Source organism: Hypanus sabinus, chromosome 2 (assembly GCF_030144855.1).
Source record: "Hypanus sabinus isolate sHypSab1 chromosome 2, sHypSab1.hap1, whole genome shotgun sequence".
Lineage (NCBI taxonomy): Eukaryota > Metazoa > Chordata > Chondrichthyes > Myliobatiformes > Dasyatidae > Hypanus > Hypanus sabinus.
Window position 1 is genome coordinate 167411410 of NC_082707.1, and position 25091 is coordinate 167436500.

The 25091-nt window shown below is 39.4% G+C and overlaps 1 protein-coding gene across 4 annotated transcripts in view; it reads right to left on the bottom strand.

Annotated features, from left to right (window-relative positions):
• Nucleotides 1–25091, bottom strand: part of tecpr2 (tectonin beta-propeller repeat containing 2) — a 133736-nt gene that overhangs the window by 37449 nt on the left and 71196 nt on the right. For all 4 annotated transcript variants that reach the window (XM_059958917.1, XM_059958911.1, XM_059958909.1 and 1 more), the window contains 4 exons: nt 20691–20832; nt 19253–19493; nt 18358–18447; nt 4428–4661 (listed from right to left, as the gene is read on the bottom strand). In XM_059958917.1, the coding sequence (XP_059814900.1) occupies nt 4428–4661; nt 18358–18447; nt 19253–19493; nt 20691–20832 (707 nt within the window). The remainder of the gene's footprint in view (nt 1–4427; nt 4662–18357; nt 18448–19252; nt 19494–20690; nt 20833–25091) is intronic.

The window sequence follows — 25091 nt, forward strand, 5'->3', positions numbered from 1 at the left end:
TATTGAGGGAGTGCAGCGTAGGTTCACGCGGTTAATTCCCGGGATGGCAGGACTGTCATATGTTGAAAGATTGGAGTGACTGGGCTTGTATACACTGGAATTTAGAAGGATGAGAGGGGATCTGATTGAAACATTTAAGATTATTAAGGGATTGGACACGCTAGAGGCAGAAAACATGTTCCCGATGTTGGGGGGAGTCCAGAACCAGAGGCCACAGTTTAAGAATAAGGGGTAGGCCATTTAGAATGTTCAGGAAAAACCTTTTCACCCAGAGAATTGTGGATCTGTGGAATGCTCTGCCACAGACGGCAGTGGAGGCCAATTCTCTGGATGCTTTCAAGAAAGAGTTAGATAGAGGCTCTTAAAGATAGCGGAGTCAAGGGATATGGGGAGAAGGCAGGAACGGGGTACTGATTGTGGATGATCAGCCATGATCACAGTGAATGGTGGTGCCGGCTCGAAGGGCCGAATGGCCTACTCTTGCACTTATTGTCTATGGTCATCTCATTGACTGGAACACCTGACTCCAAATGGCTTTTGTAGAAGGCATTACCCCAGAGGTTCACATAGTTTTTTCAACAAATACATGCAACATTGGATCATTTTCCTCAATAAATAACCGAACAAGTATAATGTTTTTGTGTTATTTATTTAATTGGGTTTTCTTTATCTAGTTTTAGGACGTATGAAGATTTGATCATGTTTTAGGTCATATTTATGCAGAAATAGAGAAAATTCTACAGGGTTCACAAACTTTCTAACACCACTGTAAGCTTTGATTAGAACAGCTTAAACAATAAAATTATAGTTATGCTTTTAGAAGCTTTCTGCCACATGTCCTAGAGTGGGTATTATAATATTGTGCAATATTCCAGAAGGCAAAGAACACTATTCCCTCTAAGCTGTGCAGGTGTGCAGCCGCACAATAAATGAAATGCTCCTATGCACATTGCCTTTGTTGCCATGCAGCTGGAATTTTCCTTTATATACTGTTATTATAATTTTAAAATTATGCTAATATAATTGAGAAATAACCTGTAATTATGTGTTAATGAACATAATCCATAAATGTTCACAATAAAAAATGTACCACCTTTACTTTGAAATATTTTAGAGCTACAATGTATTTACATTGTCAGTGTTTCAAGTTACAACCATGTTACAAATTGTAACAATAAACACAGAATGGATGTCGGTAGTTCATTATAACAAACGACTGGCATGCTGAATACCAACGCTGTTCAGTCATTGTGCCTGCCACTTGCATTAACTGCCTGACATCATATACATGTCATTTGTGGTTTGTGTTTGTTTGATGTGCATATTACAAAAGGAATTATTAAAAGTGCCGTGCAGTTTTCAGGCCATGTAAAAATTTCCTGCTCAGAGCAATACTTGGTCTGCACAGCTTTAAAAAAAGAGGGAACATTGGCAGAGTGCATCCAAAGGCAGACACAGTTAAACATTTCAAGGTTAACATTCCATTGTGAGCATCATGTGCCACCAATGACAAAAGCTTTTCTACCATCTCTGGAATGTTGTCAACTAGGAGCCACCTGCATAATTTGGTTAGAAGGACTAATATACAAAACGTACAATTTTGTATGTTAAAAACAAGGAAACCAAATTTTACATTGGTGCTTCTGAAGTACTACAGTATCATTGTGCAGCAAATGTAAATTAATATAGTGGCTGCAAATCTAGTTTGTTTGAGAGTAATAAACATTTATATACTTCTAAAACACAAATATGAATAGAATTCTTGATAGTCTGATAATAATGCTTTTTTATAAATATACTCAATGAACTGCATTTGAACAAGCATTACAACAGTTTCTCTGGCAGAGAATAGCTTGGTATTAAACCGTGAGAAAAGTTAGACGTGACATTGGCATATGTTCTATAGCAAATAATAGTACTTTTGGCAAAGCAGTACTCCATTGATTTATATTTAGATTATTGTGCAAGCTTCCGTTTCAAATTGTAATGTTACCAAGGGGAAAAGAACTCAACTAATAATGTTTCCAACCATGCATATGGACACACATTCTTGCACAACTGATAGACAAACACAACCATTTTCTCTATTATTGTACTCATTGATTGATTTTACAAATAACCTTCTTTCACAGGTAAGTCTAGCATTGTATTTTACTATACAGATTTAACTGAAAAAAATGTTACAATCCTTGTAACACCCACTAATTTCTTAATGCTTCCACACAAAGAGGACCAGGATTTAAAACATGTGGATTATTTAAGCTTTTATAAGTTATCATTTAATTTCTTGCAATAATCTAACTGTGGGAAAAGCTTGATAAATACAAGGTGAAATGGTCTGCAGAATGTATTTCTCATGCAAGATTATCACATCAGTAATAATCAGCAAGTCATATGCTTTAGGTATCACTAACGCAATCACATGATACAGTTGTTAATATGTGTTTTGATTTTAAACAGGGTCACTATGATCCCCAACACGGGATCAGATATCGTCTACTCTGCATTGCTGTTTTTATTTTTGAACTGAAGTACATTCTAATATTCAGAAGTTACCTTTATAGAAGAACATTCATAAGTACTGTGTGCTACAAATAAAATTATCTACATTACTTTTTATGCTATTATTGTGGATTAAATAAAACATCCAAGAGTATAAATTATTTTGTATATTCTTTGTATTACATACACAGAAGGGTTAATAAGTCTTTACTTAACAGCTTGAGGCACTATTACATAACCATACAGCAGTTCTTTTTCTTCATGTGAGCAGCTGAAGGAGCCCATAATTGAGCTAATAAATTAACTTTAACCAGTTTGTCAAGATTATTTTGGGATTATCACAGATTCTCACAAATGAAAATTTACAAAATTATAATAAGGCTTCTAATAACCCACTGTGTACAGCATATAATTTTGTTGGTGTTAACAATTTGATTAAAATATATTTTAACCCAAGGGAACAGATTTTCTGAAATATCATCTATGCATGTAATTGTCCATATTTTTAGGCAACACCAAATAGAAACAAAGCAGCAATAATTGGTCACCATCAGCACAATAGATTGAACAAATCTCTGATGAAAAATTGTGAGCTATTATGAAGGTACTACACTGCAAATTACTAAGGGTAACCAGGCTCTTATGACAAACTAGATATGCTAACATGTGAATTTCAATATACAGTGGATTCTGGATAAATGGGCCATCAGCTAATCGGGTAAGCCACTTATTTGGGATAACTCTTAAACAACAAAAACTAATGGAAAAAATGGCAAGTATTCCCTTAATTTATTTGGGTACATGCCACCTAATTAGGACAGGAAACTGTTGCCAAATAGTTTCTAACTAGTGTTAGTCACGTGCACTTGCATGGCACTGTGCTTAGAGTGAAGTTTTTAAATAAGGCCAGTTGTGTGTGTTTTTGTTCAAAAAGCAGAAATGTTTATCGCTGATTGTTGGTGAGAAATAAGCAGCAGAAATGGCTGGAAGTGAAAATGAAACGATTTTGCTACTTCAACAAGTTCAGTCCTATGAAGAATTTAAAGGGATCGACAATTATTTTGAATGTTAAAATGAAAATGAAAATTTGAAGGATGCAATCATTGAAAGCATTTTATGAAGGCAGTCCATTATCTGCATAAGGTGTCCGTGCAGATTTTGTTCATTTACAAAAAAATGCAGCGTGCACTGCATGAATTCCGCAGTTGATTACTATTAAGAATACAGTTTTACAGTACTCTAGTAGTATTGGTAATGTTCTAATTTGTTCTGTATTTCACTTAAATACATAACTTGTTACTCAGTTAAATGGTAGTTTGTCTTTTTAATATATTTTTAAACTATTTCTGTGAAACTTCACTAATTAGAGCAGTTGCTTAGTTAGGCCAAAATGCACTGGTCCCAATGTGACCCAATTAACTGGAATCCACTGTATATTTGAAATATACAAGTTTGATCAAAGTTACTTAACTCAGTCATTAATTGGTACATATCTTCTAAATTTTCATTTATATTATAACCCGTGGCACAGCAACACACCGAGATGTTTTGCAGAGGTGAAACTAATCCTCAGAAGTTCTTGTGACACAACTGAAAACTTGGTCAACAATTGGAGCACCTTTAAAGGAGGGAGGGCTCGGGAAACCAAGTTTAGGGACAGGATTCCAGAGCTTTGCTCTGAACAGTTGAGCAAGAAAGTTTGAGAGGTCAGAAATGAAAAAGCAAAGACATGTTGGGTGTTAATGGTTGGAGAAGATTTCAAGAACATTAAGAAAACATCAGTACTGACATAAAAGCAAGAGTGAGAATCATAAACTCTCTCACCCTTGCTTTCGTGTCACTACTGACCTGTTACTTAAGTCTGAGGCACAGAATAAAAAGTAAGATGTTTTTCGCAGCAAATCTTTAAGAGAAAATATCCTTACCTAACTGTGTAAGATCCAGTTTGGTCCAGTGCATACCACTTGGGCAGTTTTCTGACAATGTCCGTATATGAATTTTGCCCTTCACGTCCAGACCCCATACTGCATCATGACTGGCAGAAATCTGTACCATCTCTACATCTGGAGGCAATTGTACAGTAGAGGGTCGAAACTCAGGATTTTGATCAGTGATGCAGAAAAGATCTTTATTGCTTTGTCCAAGCCACAGAAAACTTCCTACAGAACAAATGTTTCACGAGTTATTTTTAGTATTACTGCAATCACTGACAATGAGTACAAGCATGAATAGAGAGCACCAAACGTTCCTTAATTTAAAAGACCAGATGAATTAATCAGTGTGCACAATGAACAATTGACCATGATTTAGTGCTTATTCAAGTGCTAATTTGAATAATACACAATTTTCTAAGTTTCACTTGATAGTCTAGAAAAGCTTGGCAAAAAAGTAAGTATCTTGTATGGATTTACATTATATTAATGTGGTAGTTGAGTGGAAGCAGTTAGTAATCGCTGCTTCAATTACTAACTAAAATCTCATTTGAACTTAAGTTGCTGTATCTGAGAAAGCTTAGAACTTGTAGCGTGAGCAGATGTGTTTTTGTTGAGAGCTTGCTAAATTCTATCTGAGCTAGATTAAGTCCTTGAATAAGGTATAGCTTTATGAGGAAAGATTATGTAGATTGCACTCTACTTTCTGGAGTTCAGAAAAATGAGGGGTAATCATATTAATATATACAAGATGCTAAGCAGCCCAGCCAGGGTAGTTGCATTTGGAACATTAACCCTCCAGGGGCAAACCTCGATCTTGGGCATAAGAACAAGGGATGCCCATTTAAGACTTAGAGATGGTCCTACTCTCAGGATTGTTGCCCTTAGCAATTTTTGTACCTCAGACAGTAATCTGATTTATTATCTTTGGTTTAGGCTCAGCATTTGATATAGGACCAGTGGAGACTCAACAGTTATGAGGTATCATACATGAATTTGGAGTTGAGACCCACAATTAGATTGGCTTACAGAATGGCAGAAGAGGTCAAGGAGCTCTCTAAGCTATATCTGATCTTGAATATATTCCTGTGTTCATCTACCAGTTGCAAAGATAAATTCAGGAATGATAATTTAGAGAGGTTTTAGATGGAGACGCTTATACTACTATTTTGCAGCATATGAGAAAAAGCATGATAAATTTTAAAGAATTAAAATGAAAGAAAGACAATGACATGGCTTATAATGCTACATTGGGCACTTACTGTTTTAATCTGCTCATTTTTTAGCATATGAACAGAAATGCAGTTTTTTTTGCTCGTCTTTAATTGCCCGTGAACAGAATAGTACTGCAGCTACATTTCCCATGAACAGAATAGTACTGCAGCTACATTTCCCGTGAACAGAATAGTACTGCAGCTGCATTGCCCGTGAACAGAATAGTACTGCAGCTGCATTTCCCGTGAACAGAATAGTACTGCAGCTGCATTGCCCGTGAACAGAATAGTACTGCAGCTGCATTTCCCGTGAACAGAATAGTACTGCAGCTACATTTCCCGTGAACAGAATAGTACTGCAGCTACATTGCCCGTGAACAGAATAGTACTGCAGCTACATTGCCCGTGAACAGAATAGTACTGCAGCTACATTGCCCGTGAACAGAATAGTACTGCAGCTACATTGCCCGTGAACAGAATAGTACTGCAGCTACATTGCCCGTGAACAGAATAGTACTGCAGCTACATTGCCCGTGAACAGAATAGTACTGCAGCTACATTGCCCGTGAACAGAATAGTACTGCAGCTACATTGCCCGTGAACAGAATAGTACTGCGGCTACATTTCCCGTGAACAGAATAGTACTGCGGCTACATTGCCCGTGAACAGAATAGTACTGCAGCTACATTGCCCGTGAACAGAATAGTACTGCAGCTACATTGCCCGTGAACAGAATAGCACTGCAGCTACATTGCCCGTGAACAGAATAGTACTGCAGCTACATTTCTATCATGCATTTCTCCTGGGTGCTCTGGTCTCTTATCACATCCCAAGAGTGTGAGAGTTCGGAAGTTAATTGGTCACTGTAAATTACTCCATGTATGTACACAAGGGATAGAATTGAGGAGATTACTGGGAGTTTTGAGGGAATAAATTGGGATTAACAGTGGACCACTTATATGACAATGCCTGCCAGTTTGCAGTCACATGCAGGACAGGTAAAACTGCCAGTTCCTGTAGTTTTGTAGCCATCCATACTAAGACTAGTTTTAAACAAATTTAAATACCACAGCTACATGCTGGTAATTAAGACTTCAGGGTTACTAATCTAGAAATCTACCCACCACTATATGTAAGAAAAAGATGAAATGATCAAAAATAAAAAGGGCTTCAGTTTGAAATAGTTTCATAACTGTAGAAGTGGGGGGGGGGGGGGGAGAGATGGTCCAGTTAATTTTCTCTGAAATATAGGCATGAACTAGAAGAATCTGCAAGAACTTAGGTAGAAACAACCCTAAGTAACATATAAAAAGGGGAATTAGAGAGTAACAGAATATAGGATCCACTAGACATGAATGGTATCTAACAGGAAGCCACAAAATACACTTTGCATTCAAACACTCACATATACCAATGTGGAATAGGAATAGGGTTTAGGTGTATTTATTTAACATTCATCAGAAATACTCAGTTAGTATGATGATGTTTGAGATAGATCTGATTAAATCAATAGATCATATAAATCTGATTGTGAATTAGAATCATTTGCTTTAATAGTGCAAAGCTACTGGAAAAGTCCATCTGTAGAAGTAATATTCTAAAGAAGTCTGGCCACAGATCTTAATATGATAATAACCTGTTATTATCCAAATGTTACTTACATACTTAAAAGTTGCCTGCCCAGAATTGGAAATTGTTGCTTTTACATAATCTCAACATCATAAAATTGATCCTGCCTTCTCAGGATCTGCACTTATATTAGTCAGGGTTGGGGAATAAAACAAGCTTCAGCACCAAGCTGTCTCAAATAAGTTTTAGAACTGATTGGTGCTGAGATCACTTATATTCTCCCTCATATGGTTTTTCTATAAACTTTATGGTGAGGAAAATTTACTAACTACTGCTCTTCCCCATATTCAGCTCTACTACCTACATTAGTGCAGTATTATTTTTCCCTTAATTCTTACTACAATGATTCTTCAATCACTTTTCAAAGAAACTAATAGCATCAAATGTAAGCTCATGTCATACAATAGCCCTACTTCTAGCAAATAGTTATTGTCATCTTCTCTTAAGCATTGTCTTGAGGCGGAGGATGGATTTTCTTCTACTCTATTTGAGGAATGAGATTATAGCCATATATAGCTAGGGTGTCTAAGACTTTTGCACAGTACTGTAGTAATTTTATGCATTGCACTGTAATGCTGCCACAAAAAAAAAACAAATTTCATGACATCTGAGTGATGATAAACCTGTTTCCTATGTGAGTCTCTATTGTGGACTTCTGCACAGTACTGTATCTTCCTCTTTTCCTTTTCGCTATTTCCCAGATTCTTCTCCACCACCCTGCTATCTTTCCCTCAAATCTCCAATTGCTTTTCGTTTATACTCTTTCAGAGTAAGAATGCCTCTATCTAATAACACTGTCTGTCTTATGTAAATCCAGTAACCAACATGCCACTTTGTCTAAAACCTACAGCCTAAACTAGAATCCTTGAACCTTGCTGAGCAGTAGGAAGAATCTTCAGCTGGCTGCCTGGTGCCGACTAACATTGGCAAGTCATTACCTACTTACTCATCAAGCGCTGCATCTTCAGTGAAATTGAAAATATAGCAGTTGGTCCTCCGGGACTAATCTTTCTTTAGATTGTGAATATTTGGGAATCAAGTTCTGATTCCCCTGGTATGCCATCACACATGCCCTATAACATGAGAATTACCTAACATTTCCCTACTTTGTTTTCTGTTAACTGATTTGCAATTTGTACTAATATACAAACCCCATTTCCAGAAAAGTTGAGATATTTTCCAAAATGCAATAAAAACAAAAATCTGATACGTTAATTCACGTGAACCTTTATTTAACTGACAAAAGTACAAAGAAAAGATTTTCAATAGTTTTACTGACCAACTTAATTGTATTTTGTAAATAGACAATAGACAATAGGTGCAGAAGTAGACCATTCGGCCCCCCGAGTCTGCACCGCCATTCTGAGATCATGGCTGATCATTCACTATCAATACCCAGTCCCTGCCTTGTCTCCATATCCCTTGATTCCCCTATCCATTAGATATCTATCTAGCTCCTTCTTGAAAGCATCCAGAGAATTGGCCTCCACCGTCTTCCGAGGCAGTGCATTCCACACCTCCACAACTCTCTGGGAGAAGAAGCTCTTCCTCAACTCTGTTTTAAATAACTGACCTCTTATTCTCAATCCATGCCCTCTGGTACTGGACTCTCCCAACATCTGGAACATATTTCCTGCCTCAATCCTATCAAATCCTTTAATTATCTTAAACGTTTCAATCAGATCCCCTCTCAATCTCCTCAGTTCCAGCACGTACAAGCCCAATCTCTCTGCGTAAGACAGCCCTGCCATCCCAGGAATCAACCTAGTGAATCTACGCTGCACTTCCTCAATTGCCAGAATGTCCTTCCTTAAACCTGGAGACCAAAACTGTACACAATATTCCAGGTGTGGTCTCACCAGGGCCCTGTACAAATGCAAAAGGACATCCTTGCTCTTGTACTCAATTCCCCTTGTAACAAAGGCCAACATTCCATTTGCCCTCTTCACTGCCTGTTGCACTTGCTCATTCACCTTCATTGACTGGTGAACTAGGACTCCTAGGTCTCTTTGCATTTCTCCCTTACCTATCTCTACACCGTTCAGACAATACTCTGCCCTCTTGATCCTGCTTCCAAAGTGGATAACTTCACATTTATTCACATTCAATGACATCTGCCAAGTATCTGCCCACTCACCCAGCCTATCCAAGTCTCCCTGTATTCTCCTAACGTCCTCTTCGCATGTCACACTGCCACCCAGTTTAGTATCGTCAGCAAACTTGCTGATACAGTTTTCAATGTCCTCATCTAAATCATTGACATAAATCGTAAAGAGCTGAGGTCCCAATACAGAGCCCTGTGGTACCCCACTAGTCACCTCCAGCCAGTCCGAGAAACACCCATTCACTGCTACCCTTTGCTTTCTATCTGCCAACCAGTTTTCTATCCATGTTGAAACCCTGCCCCCAATGCCATGAGCTCTGATTTTACTCACCAATCTCCTATGTGGCACCTTATCGAATGCCTTCTGAAAATCTAGGTACACAACATCCACTGGCTTACCCTCGTCTAACATCCTTGTTACACCCTCAAAAACTCCAACAGATTAGTCAAGCATGATTTGCCCTTGGTAAATCCATGCTGGCTCGGCCTAATCCTATTTCTGCCATTAAGATGTGCCACTATTTCGTCCTTAATAATGGACTCAAGCATCTTCCCCACGACTGACGTTAGGCTAACAGGGCGATAGTTCTCTGTTTTCTCCTTCCCTCCCTTCTTGAAAAGTGGGATAACATTAGCCACTCTCCAATCTTCAGGAACTGATCCTGAATCTAAGGAACATTGGAAAATGATTACCAATGCATCCGCAATTCCCTGAGCCACCTCTTTTAGAACCCTCGGATGCAGACCATCTGGACCCGGGGATTTATTAGCCTTCAGTCCTACCAGTCTACTCATCACAGTTTATTTCCTAATGTCAATCTGTCTCAATTCCTCTGATATCTTATGACCCTGGCCCATCCATACATCTGGGAGATTGCTCGTCTCCTCCCTGGTGAAGACAGATCTAAAGCACGCATTAAATTCTGTTGCCATTTCCCTGTTTCCCATAACAATTTCTCCCAATTCATTCTTCAAGGGGCCAACATTGTTCTTAACTATCTTCTTTCTCTTCACATAGCTAAAAAAGCTTTTGCTATCCCCTTTTATATTCCTGGCTAGACTGAGCTCATACCTGATTTTTTCTCTCCGTATTGCTTTTTTAGTTAAGATCTGCTGTTCCTTAAAACTTTCCCAATCATCTGTATTCCCACTCATCTTAGCCCTGTCATACTTCTTTTTCTTTAACGCTATACAATCTCTGACTTCCTTTGTCAACCACTGTGGCCCCTTCCCCCTCTTTGAATCCTTCCTTCTCATTGGAATGAACTGCTTTTGCATCTTTTGTATTATGCCCAAGAATATCTGCCACTGCTGATCCACTGTCTTTCCTGCCAGGGCATCCGCCCATTTAACTTTGGCCAGCTCTTCCCTCATGGCTCTGTAGTCTCCTTTATTTAATTGCAACACTGACACCTCTGATCTGCCCTTATCCCTCTCAAATTGTAGATAAAAACTTATCACGTTATGATCACTACTTCCTAATGGCTCCTTTACTTCAAGATCACTTATCAATTCCTGTTCATTACACATCACCAAGTCCAAAATAGCCTCGTTCCTGGTTGGCTCAAGCACAAGCTGTTCCAAAAATACATCCCTTAGACACTCCACAAACTCCCTATCCTGGGGTCCAGCACCTACCTGATTCTCCCAGTTCACCTGCATGTTGAAATCTCCCATAACGACTACATTACCTTTAGCACATGCCAATGTTAACTCCCTAATCAACTTGTACCCAATATCCATGCTACTGTTTGGGGGCCTGTACACAACACCCATTAGGGTCTTTTTACCCTTACTGTTCCTCAGCTCAATCCACACAGACACTACTTCCCCTGTTCCCAAGTCACCTCTTGCTAAGGACTGAATCTCATTCCTCACCAACAGGGCCACCCCACCCCCTCTTCCCATATTTCTGTCTCTACAATAGCACGTGTACCCTGGTACACTCAATTCCCAGGCCTGATCCCCTTGCAGCTATGTCTCCATTATCCCAACAATATTTCAGTTCCCCATTTTCATCTGAGCTTCAAGCTCATCTGTCTTATTTCTGACACTACGCGCATTCAAGTATAGAACTCTTAGCCCATTCCTCCACTCTTTGCTTAAAACACTGTCTACTGTACCTAACCCAGCTCCTTGAACTTCCATCAGGCTAATTGCACCCTGAATTTTGATGACCTTCTCAAGATCACCCAAACCTTCTACACATTTAACCCCATGTTCCTTCTGACCAACCCTCTGGATCTGGATCCCTGCCCCCTGCACATCTAGTTTAAACCCCCCCCGAGCAGCACTGGCAAACACTCCTGCAAGAATGTTAGTACCCCTTCGGTTCAGATGTAGACCGTCCCTTCGAAACAGATCCCAATGTCCCTGGAACAAAGACCAATTATCCAAAAACCTGAACCCTTCCTTCCTGCACCATGCTCTCAGCCTCGTATTAATGTGCATAATCATTCTATTCTTCACCTCGCTCGCACGTGGCACAGGTAGCAATCCCGAGATTGTCACCCTGGAGGTCCTGCCTTTCAGCTTCACTCCTAACTCCCTGAACTCTCTAAGCAGGACCCCCTCACTCATCTTACCTACATCGTTGGTCCCTACATGGACCACTGCATCTGGGTTCATGCCCTCATTCTCAAGAATAGCCTGCACCCGATCTGAGATGTCCCGGACCCTGGCACCGGGGAGGCAACATACCATCCGAGACTCCCGATCTGCCCCACAAAATCTCCTATCTGCCCCCCTAACTATAGAATCCCCTAAAACTATCGCTCTCTTCTCTTCCCTCCTCCCCTTTCTAGTTGAGGGTTCAACCTCTGTGCCAGAGGCAGGACCACTACAACTCATTCCTGGTAGGTCATCCCCATCAACAGTATCCAATACGGTATACTTATTGTTAATGGGAATGGCCGCAGGGGTGCTCTGCTCTCTCTGCCTGCTCCCCCTGCCTCTCTGGACCGTCACCCACCTGCCTACTTCTTGGTTTTTTGGTGTGACTACCTCCTGATAACTCCTATCTATACACAAATATATATACACAAATTTAGAATTTGATGGCTGCAACACACTCAACAAAAGTTAGGACAGAGTTAAAATAAGATTGAAAAGTGCACAGAATATTCAAGTAACACCAGTTTGGAAGACTCCACATTAAGCAGGCTAATTGGTAGCAGGTGAGGTATCATGACTGGGTATAAAAGTAGCGTCCATCAAAGGCTCAGTCTTTGCAAGCAAGGATGGGTCACCCCTTTGAGCCAAAATTCGTGAGAGAATTGTTAGTCAGTTCAAAAGGAACATTTCCCAACGCAAGATTGCAGAGAATTTAGGTCTTTCAACATCTACAGTACATAATATTGTGAAAAGATTCAGAGAATTCAGAGACATCTCAGTGCGTAAAGGGCAAGGTCGGAAACCACTGTTGAATGCGCGTGACCTTCGAGCCCTCAGGCAGCACTGCCTAAGAAACTGTCATGCTACTGTGACAATTATAGCCACCTGGGCTCAGGAGTACTTTGGAAAACCATTGTCACTTAACACAGTCCATCACTGCATCCAGAAATGCAACTTGAAACTGTATTACACAAGGAGGAAGCCATACATCAACTCTACGCAGATACGCCGGCGAGTTCTCTGGGCCCGAGCTCATCTCAGATGGACCGAAAGACTGTGGAACCGTGTGCTGTGGTCAGATGAGCAAACATTTCAGCTAGTTTTCGGAAAAAACGGGCGCCAAGTTCTCCATGCCAAAGATGAAAACAACCATCCTGATTGTTATCAGTGAAAGGTGCGAAAGCCAGCATCTGTGATGGTATGGGGGTGCATCAGTGCCCACGGCACGGGTGAGTTGCATGTATGTGAAGGTACCATTGACTCTGAGGCGTATATTAGGATTTTAGAGAGACATATGTTGCCATCAAGGCGACGTCTCTTCCCGGGACGTCCATGCTTATTTCAGCAGGACAATGCCAGACCACATTCTGCACAGGCTACAACAGTGTGGCTTTGTAGACACAGAGTGCATGTGCTTGACTGGCCTACTGCCAGTCCAGATCTATCTCCTATTGAAAATGTATGGCACATCATGAAGAGGAGAATCAGACAACGAAGATCACGGACTGTTGGAGCAGCTGAAGTCTTATATCAAGCAAGAATGGACAAAATTTCCAATTGCAAATCTACTACAATTAATATCCTCAGTTCCAAAATGATTAAAAAGTGTTATTAAAAGGAAAGGTGATGTAACACAATGGTAAACATGCCTCTGTCCCAACTTTTGTTGAGTGTGTTGCAGCCATCAAATTCTAAATTTGTGTATATTTACAAAATACAATTAAGTTGGTCAGTAAAACTATTGAAAATCTTTTCTTTGTGCTTTTGTCAGTTAAATAAAGGTTCACATGAATTAACATATCACAGATTTTTGTTTTTATTGCATTTTGGAAAATATCCCAACTTTTCTGGAAATGGGGTTTGTACATTCTGCAGTTCCACATGTTATCTTACCCATCAGCCTCCTGTGTAGAACCTCATAGGTCTCTTGAAAATCCAAATACACCACATTCACTTTAATCTACTTCAAAAGATATATCCTCAAAGAATTCCAATAGTTCACTCTTTCAAGGATCCAATGTTCATTCTCAGTTATTATTTCTATAGAACCATAGAACAATACAGCACAGAAACAGGCCTTTTGGCTCTTCTTGGCTGTGCCGAACCATTTTTCTGCCTAGTCCCACTGACCTGCACCTGGGCCATATCACTCCAAACCTCTCTCATCCATATACCTGTCCAAGTTTTTCTTAAATGTCAAAAGTGCCCGCATTCACCACTTCATCTGGCAACTCATTCCATACTCCCACCACTCTCTGCGTGAAGAAGCCCCTCCCCCAATGTTCCCTTTAAACTTTTCACCCTTCACCCTTAATCCATGACCTCTGGCTTTTTTCTCCCCCAGCCTCAGTGGAAAAAGCCTGCTTGCATTCACTCTATCTATACCCATCATAACTTTATACACCCCTCATTCTCCTATGCTCCAGGGAATGAAGTCCTAACCTATTCAACCTTTCTCTGTAACTCAGTTTCTCAAGTCCCGGCAACATCCTTGTAAACCTTCTCTGCACTCTTTCAACCTTATTAATATCCTTCCTGTAATTAGGTGACCAAAACTGCACACAATACTGCAAATTCGGTCTCACCAATGTCTTATACAACCTCACCATTACATTCCAACTCTTATACTCAATACTTTGATTTATAAAGGCCAATGTACCAAAAGCTCTCTTTACAACCCTATCTACTTGTGACGCCACTTTTAGGGAATTAAGTATCTGTACACCCAGATCCCTCTGTTCTACTGCACTCCTCAATGTCCTACCATTTACCTTGTATGTTCTACCTTGGTTTGACCTTCCAAAGTGCAATACCTCACACTTGTCCGCATTAAACTCCATCTGCCATTTTTCAGCCCATTCCTCCAAATGGTCCAAATCCCTCTGCAAGCTTTGAAAACCTTCCTCACTGTCCACTACAGCTCTAATCTTTATATCATCAGCAAATTTACTGATCCAATTTGCCACATTATCATCCAGATCATTGATATAGATGAAAATACCAATGAACCCAGCACTGATCCCTGTGGCACACCACTAGTCACAGGCCTCCACTCAGAGTAGCAATCCTCCATTACCACTCTCTGGCTTCTTCCATTGAGCCAATGTCTAATCCAATTTAGCACCTCTCCATGTACACCTAGCGACTGAATCTTCCTAACTAGCCTCCCATGAGGGACCTTGTCAAAGGCCTTACTGAAGTCCATGTATACAACATCCACTAACTTTCCTTCATCCACTTTCTCGAAAGACTCTAATAGATTGGTTAAACATGACCTATCACGCACAAAGCCATGCTGACTTTTTCTAATAAGTCTCTATCCAAATACTTGTAGATCCTATCTCTTAGTATTCCTTCCAATAATTTACCTACTACCGATGTCAAACTTACACGCCTATAAGTGCTTACTTTTTGAGCCTTTTTTAAACAACGGAACTACATGAGCTATCCTCTAATCCTCTGGCACCTGACCCGTGGATATCGACATTTTAAATATTTCTGCCAGGGCCCCTGCAATTTCAACACTAGTCTCCTTCAAGGTCCGAGGGAATACCCTGTTAGGTCCTGGGGAATTATCTACTCTGATTTGCCTCAAGACAGCAAGCACCTCCTCCTCTTCAATCTGTGTAAGTTCCATGACCTCCTTACTTGTTTGCTTTGTTTCCATAGACTCCATTCCAGTTTCCTTAGTAAATACAGATGCAAAAAACCCATTTAATATCTCTCCCATTTCTTTTGGTTCCATACATAGCCGACCACTCTGATCTTCAAGAGGACCAATTTTATCCTTTACTATCCTTTTGCTCTTAACATACCTGTAGAAGTTCTTAGGATTATCCTTCACCCTGACTGCCAAAGCAACCTCATGTCTTCTTTTAGCCCTCCTGATTACTTTCTTAAGTATTTTCTTACTCTTTTTATACTCCTCAAGCATCTTATTTCCTCCCTGTACATATTATACATCTCTCTCTTCTTTATTATCAGAGTTCCAATATCCCTCGAGAACCAAGGTTCCTTATTCTTATTCATTTTGCCTTTAACCCTGACAGGAACATACAGACTCTGCACTCTCAAAATTTCTCCTTTGAAGGCCTCCCACTGCCAGAGAACAACCTGTCCCAATCTACGCTTTTTAGATCCTATCTCATTTCTTCAAATTTGTCCTTTTTCCAGTTTAGAACTTCAACCCGAGGACCAGATCTATCTTTATCCATGATCAAGTTGAAACTAATGACGTTATGATCAATAGAACCAAAGTGTTCTCCTACACACACTTCCGTCACCTGCCCTAACTCATTCCCTAATAGGAGATCTAATATTGCATCCTCCCTAGTTGGTACATCTATATATTGATTTAGAAAACTCTCCTGAACACATTTCACAAACTCTAACCCACCTAGACCTCTAACAGTATGGGAGTCCCAATCAATGTGTGGAAGATTAAAATCCCCTACAATCACAACTTTCTGTCTCCTGCAGTTGTCTGTTATCTCTCTGCAGACTTGCTCCTGCAATTCTTGCTGACTATTGGGTGGTCCATAATACAACTCCATTAATGTGGTCATACCTTTCCTGTATCTCAGCTCCACCCATATGGCCTCAGTAGACAAGCCCTCTAATCTGTCCTGCTGAAGCACTGCTGTAATATTTTCCCTGACTAGCAAAACCACCCCCCCCCCACCCTTCATCCCTCTGCCTCTACCACGTCTGAAATGTCGGAACCCTGGAACATTGAGCTGCCAGTCCTGCCCTTCCTGTAGCCAAGTTTCAGTAATGGCTATGATGTCATAATTCCACATGTCAATCCAGGCCCTCAGCTCTTTTGCCTTTCCCACAATACTCCTTGCATTGATATATACACACTTCAGAATACTATTACCACCACACACAACCTTACTATTTGTGACTTTGCATGAACTACTAACATCATTTATTTTTACCCCCGTTCCACTATCTACTCTGGCACTCTGGTTCCCACCCCCCTGCAAATCTAGTTTAAAATCTATATGGCCTGAAATCACATTCTTTAATACAGATTCTTGCATTTTCCCCAACTGACATCAGATTCACAAGTCAGTCATTCTCAGTTTTCTCTCTATCCCTGTTGGTTAAGGTCACATTTTTTATCCTCTATTTTGGATAATGGGATGAAGATCACCAGACTCAGTTTTCTAGCTCATTAATTCTACATTAATTCTAGTAGGACATTTTGGTCCCTGACCACAATGTGCACCACAAGACTGCATGCCCTTTGCACTACTTGTTTTATACTGTGAGGCTAAGCACAGCTCCAGTGCCATATCTGACTTTGCTGAAGACACCACCATTGTGGGCTAATTCAAAGGTGGTGATGAATCAGCATATAGGAGGAGAATGAAAATCTGTCTGAATTGAAATATTCAATTCAGTTGGACCTCTCGCTCAATGGCAGCAAAACCAAGGAGCTGATTATTGACTGCAGGAGGAATAAACTAGTGGTCCATAAGCCAGTCCTCATGAGGAGATCAGAGGTGGAGAGGTCCAGCTACTTTAAATTCCTTGGTGTTATCATCTCAGAGAATCCGTCCTGGGTCCAGCACGTAACTATCATTACAAAAAGTATATGCTGTCATAGGTAATAAATTTACTCTAAACTTTGAAACCTTCTCTGCAAACTAATAAGGTCATGGCTGAATTGATTTTAACCTTAACTCTGCAATAAACCCCTCACAGCTGTGTGATCAAGTTCTACTGATTCCTTAGTAATAGTCAAATGTTCTTCTCTGATTTTTAAGCAAGATCTTTGCTTCATTTATTTCAAAAAGAATCATACTTTAATTAATTTTAAAATAGAGACGTGTAATTATAGATTCTTCCTCAAGAGGAAACATCCTCTACATGAGTCAACTCTCAACTCTTTAAAATTCCAACAGCCTTTATTATCATGCAGTCCTTACTTCTTTAGCAGCATTACTTTACTAAGCTATTTTGTCTTAACTGCATATCAATTTCCTTCCTCTTTAAAACTTCAAGTTCATTACTTTACAAAAATAGAATACTGACCACCCATTTTCACTCCTGATGTATTCAAAATGATGACCTAACTTTTCTCTTTAAAGATGCATTTTTACATTTTCCTGGTTTAATTTCAGATTTTTTTAAACAACCTTTTTAAATATTTCTCCTCCTACACTAAGTTTTTCAATGGACTCCACAGAAGGTGCATGGATAAAGAAGAAATTTGGAATTACAAATGCTTAAAAATAGCAGAATTGGCAAATATACAGTGATACTCTGAAGAAAATTGAACAATGTAGCTGGTTAAGTCCAAGAGAACCAACACAATGCTAAAATTATTAACAGAATTGCTCTAGCAACTACTAACCTCTTTTAGTAGGGGCCATGGAAGCCACAACAAAAGCCCATTTTGTCGCCGATACTGTTCCTCGTGGTACAACTGACTTCCAATATGTAGCTAGAAAAGCAAATGTAATCTGTTAATATATTGCTGACATGGAAAGGCTAATATCTTTTGTACCGATAACTAAAAATACTAATGCCCACTAGTACCTTAATAGTAAGAAATGCTCTTAAGTACTGGCCCATAGAGATTAAATAACATAGTTCTGATATTATCAGCCTAAAACAGCCAGACTTCAGAGCACTTTCACTTCAATATTCTTATCATTTCATTCCAATGCAAGAGCATAGTATATTTTAATTAGCAACCATTATGCACTCAACAAAAATTAATTTACTAATGCAAACTGGTAGATGAATTTTCTTAAATTCATATGATTTGCAAAAAGCTGGGTAGGTACTTACATATTTTCTTTGTGATATTTATTGAAATATTAAGACAATTGTGTTTAAAATATTTGACGCATAAGCACATCATTCCTCTGAAATAGTGCTTTATTAAGAATTGAAATTTTTCTTTTATTATAGGGTTTGTGTGCTGTGCAACATCCAATTCATCATAAATGTTATAATCATTTGGTTGAACTGGCGATTTGTTGGAAAATAGAACAATGCTACTGATTTATTTTTAAAAGAAGGAGCTTGCAATGCGTAGATGAAAACCAAAAGAACTATTTCCTCTTTAGTTACAAATTGTGCATTGGATGAGATTTCAAATAATAGCACAATGTACATACAAACTAGAAGTGTATCTCTTAAAATGATGCTGAATTTTATTTTCTTAAAACTTGCTCAAATTTTATCACCTATAATGCCAAACTAGATTTTAACAAAACTTGTATTTAAGAATATTGGCTAACCTAATAGATTTCCTTTTGCTACATGGAACTCGTTTTTCCCCGATATAATCCACACACCACAGTTGTTAACACTGATGAGACTTGGTTGAGATGGAGACTGTTGTGACCATAAGACACCCCGCAGTTTGTCTGCTACTTTTTCTACCGGTGCCTGGGCAACTGTGGCCACAGTCTGTGTTGCATGAATTATTGTCTGGAAGATATTGCATTGATCGAAGACCACATAATCTGTAATGCTCACCTATAATACAAGAAATGTTTAAAAAATTATACTTTTGAAAATAAAGCTTTTATATTTAGGTTCTTTATTCATCAAAGAAGCACTTCTCATGTTACTTTCCACAAGTTAGACTTCAATTCTGCATTTTTGATAACGTGGGCAAAAAAGAAAAATCTGAATTTTTCATGTGATAGTAATTCAGTTTGGAATGAAAATCTGAAGGTCATAATTCTCACACTATTTATCACTGCTTTTGATAAGCATCAAATTCCACACACATTACCTTATTCATCATGTTTTAAAGGGAGAATCACTAAAAAACGACGGTGTACACTTTTTCTTTTGTTTACTCACTTCACTGCAGTCTGCTAGATATATTGGATCAGATTTTCTTGGAGACTTGCATTAATATTGATTAGCATCTACATCATCATTACTAGCAAGCAGCACAAAGATTAATTCCAGAGTAAGTGATGACATTATCAATTATGACACTCCATGGTTTCCAAAGCAGTTGTGCCACTTCACCGTTACCTTGTTAATTTTCATAGTCAGTTTGACCAAAATCAAAGATAATTATTATTTTGCTGCAAGATTACATTTCCTTGCACCATTCCTACCTAAATAGCTGCATAATGAGTTTTTGCTGTTAGAGCTTTAGTTAGCATAAACGGATAATCTCCAAACTTCACAATTCTTAGGTGCCTCAATTGAAAGTATCCCAAAGTATTCCATCAAGAGATCCCTGATGCGATGATGACTTTGAATTAATGTTAATGGTCAGATTTACATTAAAACAGATTAGTTAAACAATGATTTGCCACACTACCAATTTTTTCCCACACTCAGTGGAGCAAATCTTTACAAAAGTGGACACTAATGGCAAGATTGTGTGCTAGGGACCTAAATTTGTAATGTGAGTCACTGCTAAAAGAAATCCTGTAGCTATGATGAAGCATTTATAAAAAAATGCCAAGATAACTTACTGAATGTAGTTGTGGTTTTAAAAGTGTTCTTCACACTCTTGTTTATCACACACATGCTGTAAATAAGTTGGGAACATTTAAGGTATTTTCTGTCAGTTTTATATTATGTATTGTTAACAAAAAATCCAGAGGACACAATATTCATAAATTCAATCTTAATTTTGATTGTCTAAAATCAACTTTCCGATATCTTACTCAGAAAACATTTAAATGTACAAGACGAAGTTCCTACCTGCCACCAATGATCATCTTCACCTTGAGGTTTCTTTGAAGATATGCCAGTACGGAACCAGAGATTACCATTTGTATCTAAAGCCCAGACTGTCTGCTGGTCTCCAAATGCTAAACAAACCAATTCCAGCATTTGTCTTTCACTATATAAAGGCAAAATATATATTTCTAAAATTAAAGATTTTTAGAAATTTTTTGTATTTTTATCATAGAACATTAGAAATTATGCAAACCCAATCAGTATCTGTGAAAGTAAATATTATAATAACTATGCAAAAATGTCAACAGACATATGGGTAGGACGTTCACCCTTTATAATAGTTGACAAATCTTTCCACAACTTGCTGGTCTGTTTTTCGATCACTGATTATTCCCTTCTCATGGGACTTCCCATGCAGCTGCAAAAGATGTACCTTTACCTCACCCTTTTCCACATCTGGGGACACAAATAGTCCTTTCAGGTTAGGCAGAGAGTCATCTGTATTTCTTCAAATCTAGTGCCCTGCCTTCACTGTTCATGATATGCTCTCCTCTACACTGGTGAAACAAAACGTAAATTGGATGACCCCCGCAGGAGCAATCACGTGGTTCTAGTCGTTCAACACTTTAATTCTCCATCACTCTCTGATGCCTCCTGAACTTTTTCCAAGGCAACTTGGAAAAATCATGTTCTGACAGGGAAAACTAAAGGGTCAGAAGATAGAATTTAACAACTTCAGGAACTCATCTTTTCTGGCCAGCTCTATTGCAAGGTGATCCACTTCTTGGATTAACTTAGTTTTTATCTTTCCATAGATACCATCCTAAGGCATTAGGCAATTCCAATTTTCTTGAACTTGTGCTGATCTACATTTCACAATGTTTTATTCTCTTTTTCTCTACTTCCCCCATTTATCTCTCGGCCAAAGACTTCATAAATAATGCATCACCAATACAACTCCAACCTCACCTTATCACAAATCACAATCAGAAACAAGCTTAATATGACTGGCATAAGTTATGAAATTTGTTATTTTACAGCAGCAGTTCATTGTAGTACATAATAATAAAAACTATAAATTGAAATCAATCAAGTAAAATATATATTTTTGAGGCATTGCCTTTTGAAGGAGTCCTCAGTGCAATGGAGGCTGGTGCCCAAGATGGAGCTGGCTGAGTTTACAACCTTCTGCAGTTTTTTCCAATTCTATGCAGTCAACCCACCATATCAGATGCTAATGCAACCAGTTAGAATGCTAGGAGTTCTTCTAGCCGTGACCAACCTCTCAAAGCATTTCATCACATTATATGTGAGAGCCACCTTATGATAGTCATTCAGGCAGCTCACCCTGCTCTTCTTGGGCACTGGTATGACATGCAGACCTTCAACAGCAGCAATGAGAGACTGAAGATGTCCTTGAACATTCCCGCATGTTGGATACCACAGAATTTTCAGTGCCATAGCAGGTATACCATCAGGCCTGACGCCTTGCAAGGGTTCACCCTCATGAAAGATGTTCTGATGTCGGCGTCCAAGACAGAGATCACAGGATCACTAGATGCTGCAGGATTTGCACAGATGCAGCTTTATTCTCCCTTTCAAAGCATTGAGCTCATCTGGGAGTGAAACATCACAGCCATTCAGGACATTTGGTTTTACTTTGTAGGAAGCAATGGTTGGTAAACCCTGCCAGAGCTGACGTGCATCTATCCAACTCTAACCTTAATTGGAATTATTTTTTCACCCTCAAAATTGCCTTTTGTAGGTCATATCTAGATTTTTTTGTTCAGAGACTTCTTCAAGCTGGGCTGGTTGAAATCTCCCGCAATGATCGGGAAGGTATCAGGGTGTGCATTTTCATGCCTGCTGATTACACTGCTTAGCTCCTCCAGTGCCTGCTGACGATGGAATGTACACTACTACCAGAATGATGGCTGCAAACTCTTTCCGCAGATAAAATGGATGGAATTTCACCGTTAGATGTTCCTGGTTAGGAAAGCAGAAATGAGACAGAACCACCATGTTTATGCACCACAAAGAGTTAATCAAAAAGCATACTCCACTTTCTCTGTCTTTAAAAGACTGAGCTATACTGCCTTTGCAGAGAACAGTGAAGCCATCAGGCTGCAGTGCTGCGTCCAAAATTGCCCATGTGAGCCATGTTTCCATAAAGCAGGGTACTCAGTGGTCCCTAATGTTCCTCTGATCCAGCAATCTTCCTCTGAGGTCTTCAGCATTATATTCCAGAGATTGTGTATTTGCCAGCAGGATAATCAGGATTGAAAGTCCAATCTTCTGCGTTTCAGTCATGCCGCAACATCCTCATTTACCTTTTCTTAAAGGGGAACTACACTCATAACTTGAGTCATGATGTCATTATATATTATAATTTACAGTATTCATATATATATGCTGTAACTTAAAGTTTTTATTATTACGTATTTAAATGTACTGCTGTTGCAAAACAACAAATTTCATGATATATACCAGTGAGACTAAACCTGACTCTGATTCTGATTCAGAACAGGCTCTTCTGCCCCAAAGAGATGCACCAAACAGCAACCCCACCTATTTAACTTTAGCCTAATCACAGAATAATTTACAGTGACCAATTAACCTACTAACTGGTGCTTCTTTGGAACCGGAGCACCCAGAAGAAACTCACATGCTCACAGGGAGAACATACAAGACTTCTTACATTCAGTGCCAGAATTGAATTCCGAACTCCAACTCCATGAGCTGTTGTTATCATTTTCTATGAAAGCTTGTTATTCTGAAGCGCTAAATAAAATAAACCTCCTGTCATGATTTATATTTTTACTGTGAATTATTTTTCAAGTCAATGACTCATGTAGGTCATAATTGTCAGTGTAACAGAAACCATATAGGGGTTTTGATCTCATTGGACTGCTGTTAAAAGATATCCCTATTCAAAAGAAAAATAACTATGTGAGTGGAATGCAAAAGTGAAATATTTTACTTTTAAGGACATAAACAAAATGTATCAAAAAAGAACTTGAGGAATAAAGTCATAGACAGCCAGGTTCAAGAGAAATACTTTTAAGACAAGCAAACATGGTGCGGTTACCTAATTTTTGCTAGTTTTTCCAAAAATGTCTTCAACAACAGATTGCTTAACCTTCAATGTTCTTTATTTATTATTAATGGGAAAATATACTGGTACATTAGATCCCATAGGATCGATGGGAATTTAGAGAATCATGGTCTGATCAGGGATAGTCAGCATGGCTTTGTGAAGGGCAGATCGTGACTAACAAGCCTGATAAGAGTTCTTTGAGGAGGTGACCAGGCATATCGATGAGGGCAGTGCAGTGGATGCGATCTACATGGGTGTTTGGCCAGATGGATTCAGAATTGGCTTGCCTGCAGAAGGCAGAGGGTCGTGCTGGAGGGAGTACATTCAGATGGAGGGTTGTGACTAGTGGTGTCCCACAAGGATCTGTTCTGGGACCTCTACTTTTCATAATTTTTATTAATGACCTGGATGTGGGGGTAGAAGGGTGGGTTGGCAAGTTTGCAGATGACACAAAGGTTGGTGGTGGTGTAGATAGTGTAGAGGATTGTCGAAGATTGCAGAGAGACATTGATAGGATGCAGAAGTGGGCTGAGAAGTGGCAGATGGAGTTCAACCCAGAGAAGTGTGAGGTGGCACATTTTGGAAGGACAAACTCCAAGGCAGAGTACAAAGTAAATGGCAGGATACTTGGTAGTGTGGAGGAGCAGAGGGATCTGGGGGTACATGTCCACAGATCCCTGAAAATTGACTCACAGGTAGATAGGGTAGTTAAGAAAGCTTATGGGGTGTTAGCTTTCATAAGTCGAGGGATAGAATTTAAGAGACACAATGTAATGATGCAGCTCTATAAAACTCTGGTTCGGCCACACTTGGAGCACTGTGTCCAGTTCTGGTCGCCTCACTATAGGAAGGATGTGGAAACATTGGAAAGGGTACAGAGGAGATTTACCAGGATGCAGCCTGGTTTAGAGAGTATGGATTATGATCAGAGAATAAGGGAAGTAGGGCTCACTCGTTGGAGAGGAGGAGGATGAGAGGAGACATGATAGAGGTGTACAAGATATTAAGAGGTATATATAGAGTGGATAGCCAGCACCTCTTCCCCAGGGCACCACTGCTCAGTACATGGCTTTAAGGTAAGAGAAGGGAAGTTCAAGGGGGATATTAGAGGAAGGATTTTTACTCAGAGAGTGGTTGGTGCGTGGAATGCACTGCCTGAGTCAGTGGTGGAGGCAGATACACTAGTGAAGTTTGTTACGAATGTGCAGCAACTCTGAGGGGTTGAAGGGTACAAAGACGCCCACTCCTTTTTGAGAATCGCAAGATCGCTATTAATTTGGGTCTGGGACCCAGGAAATGAGAGAGACACGCAGAATCCACAAGGT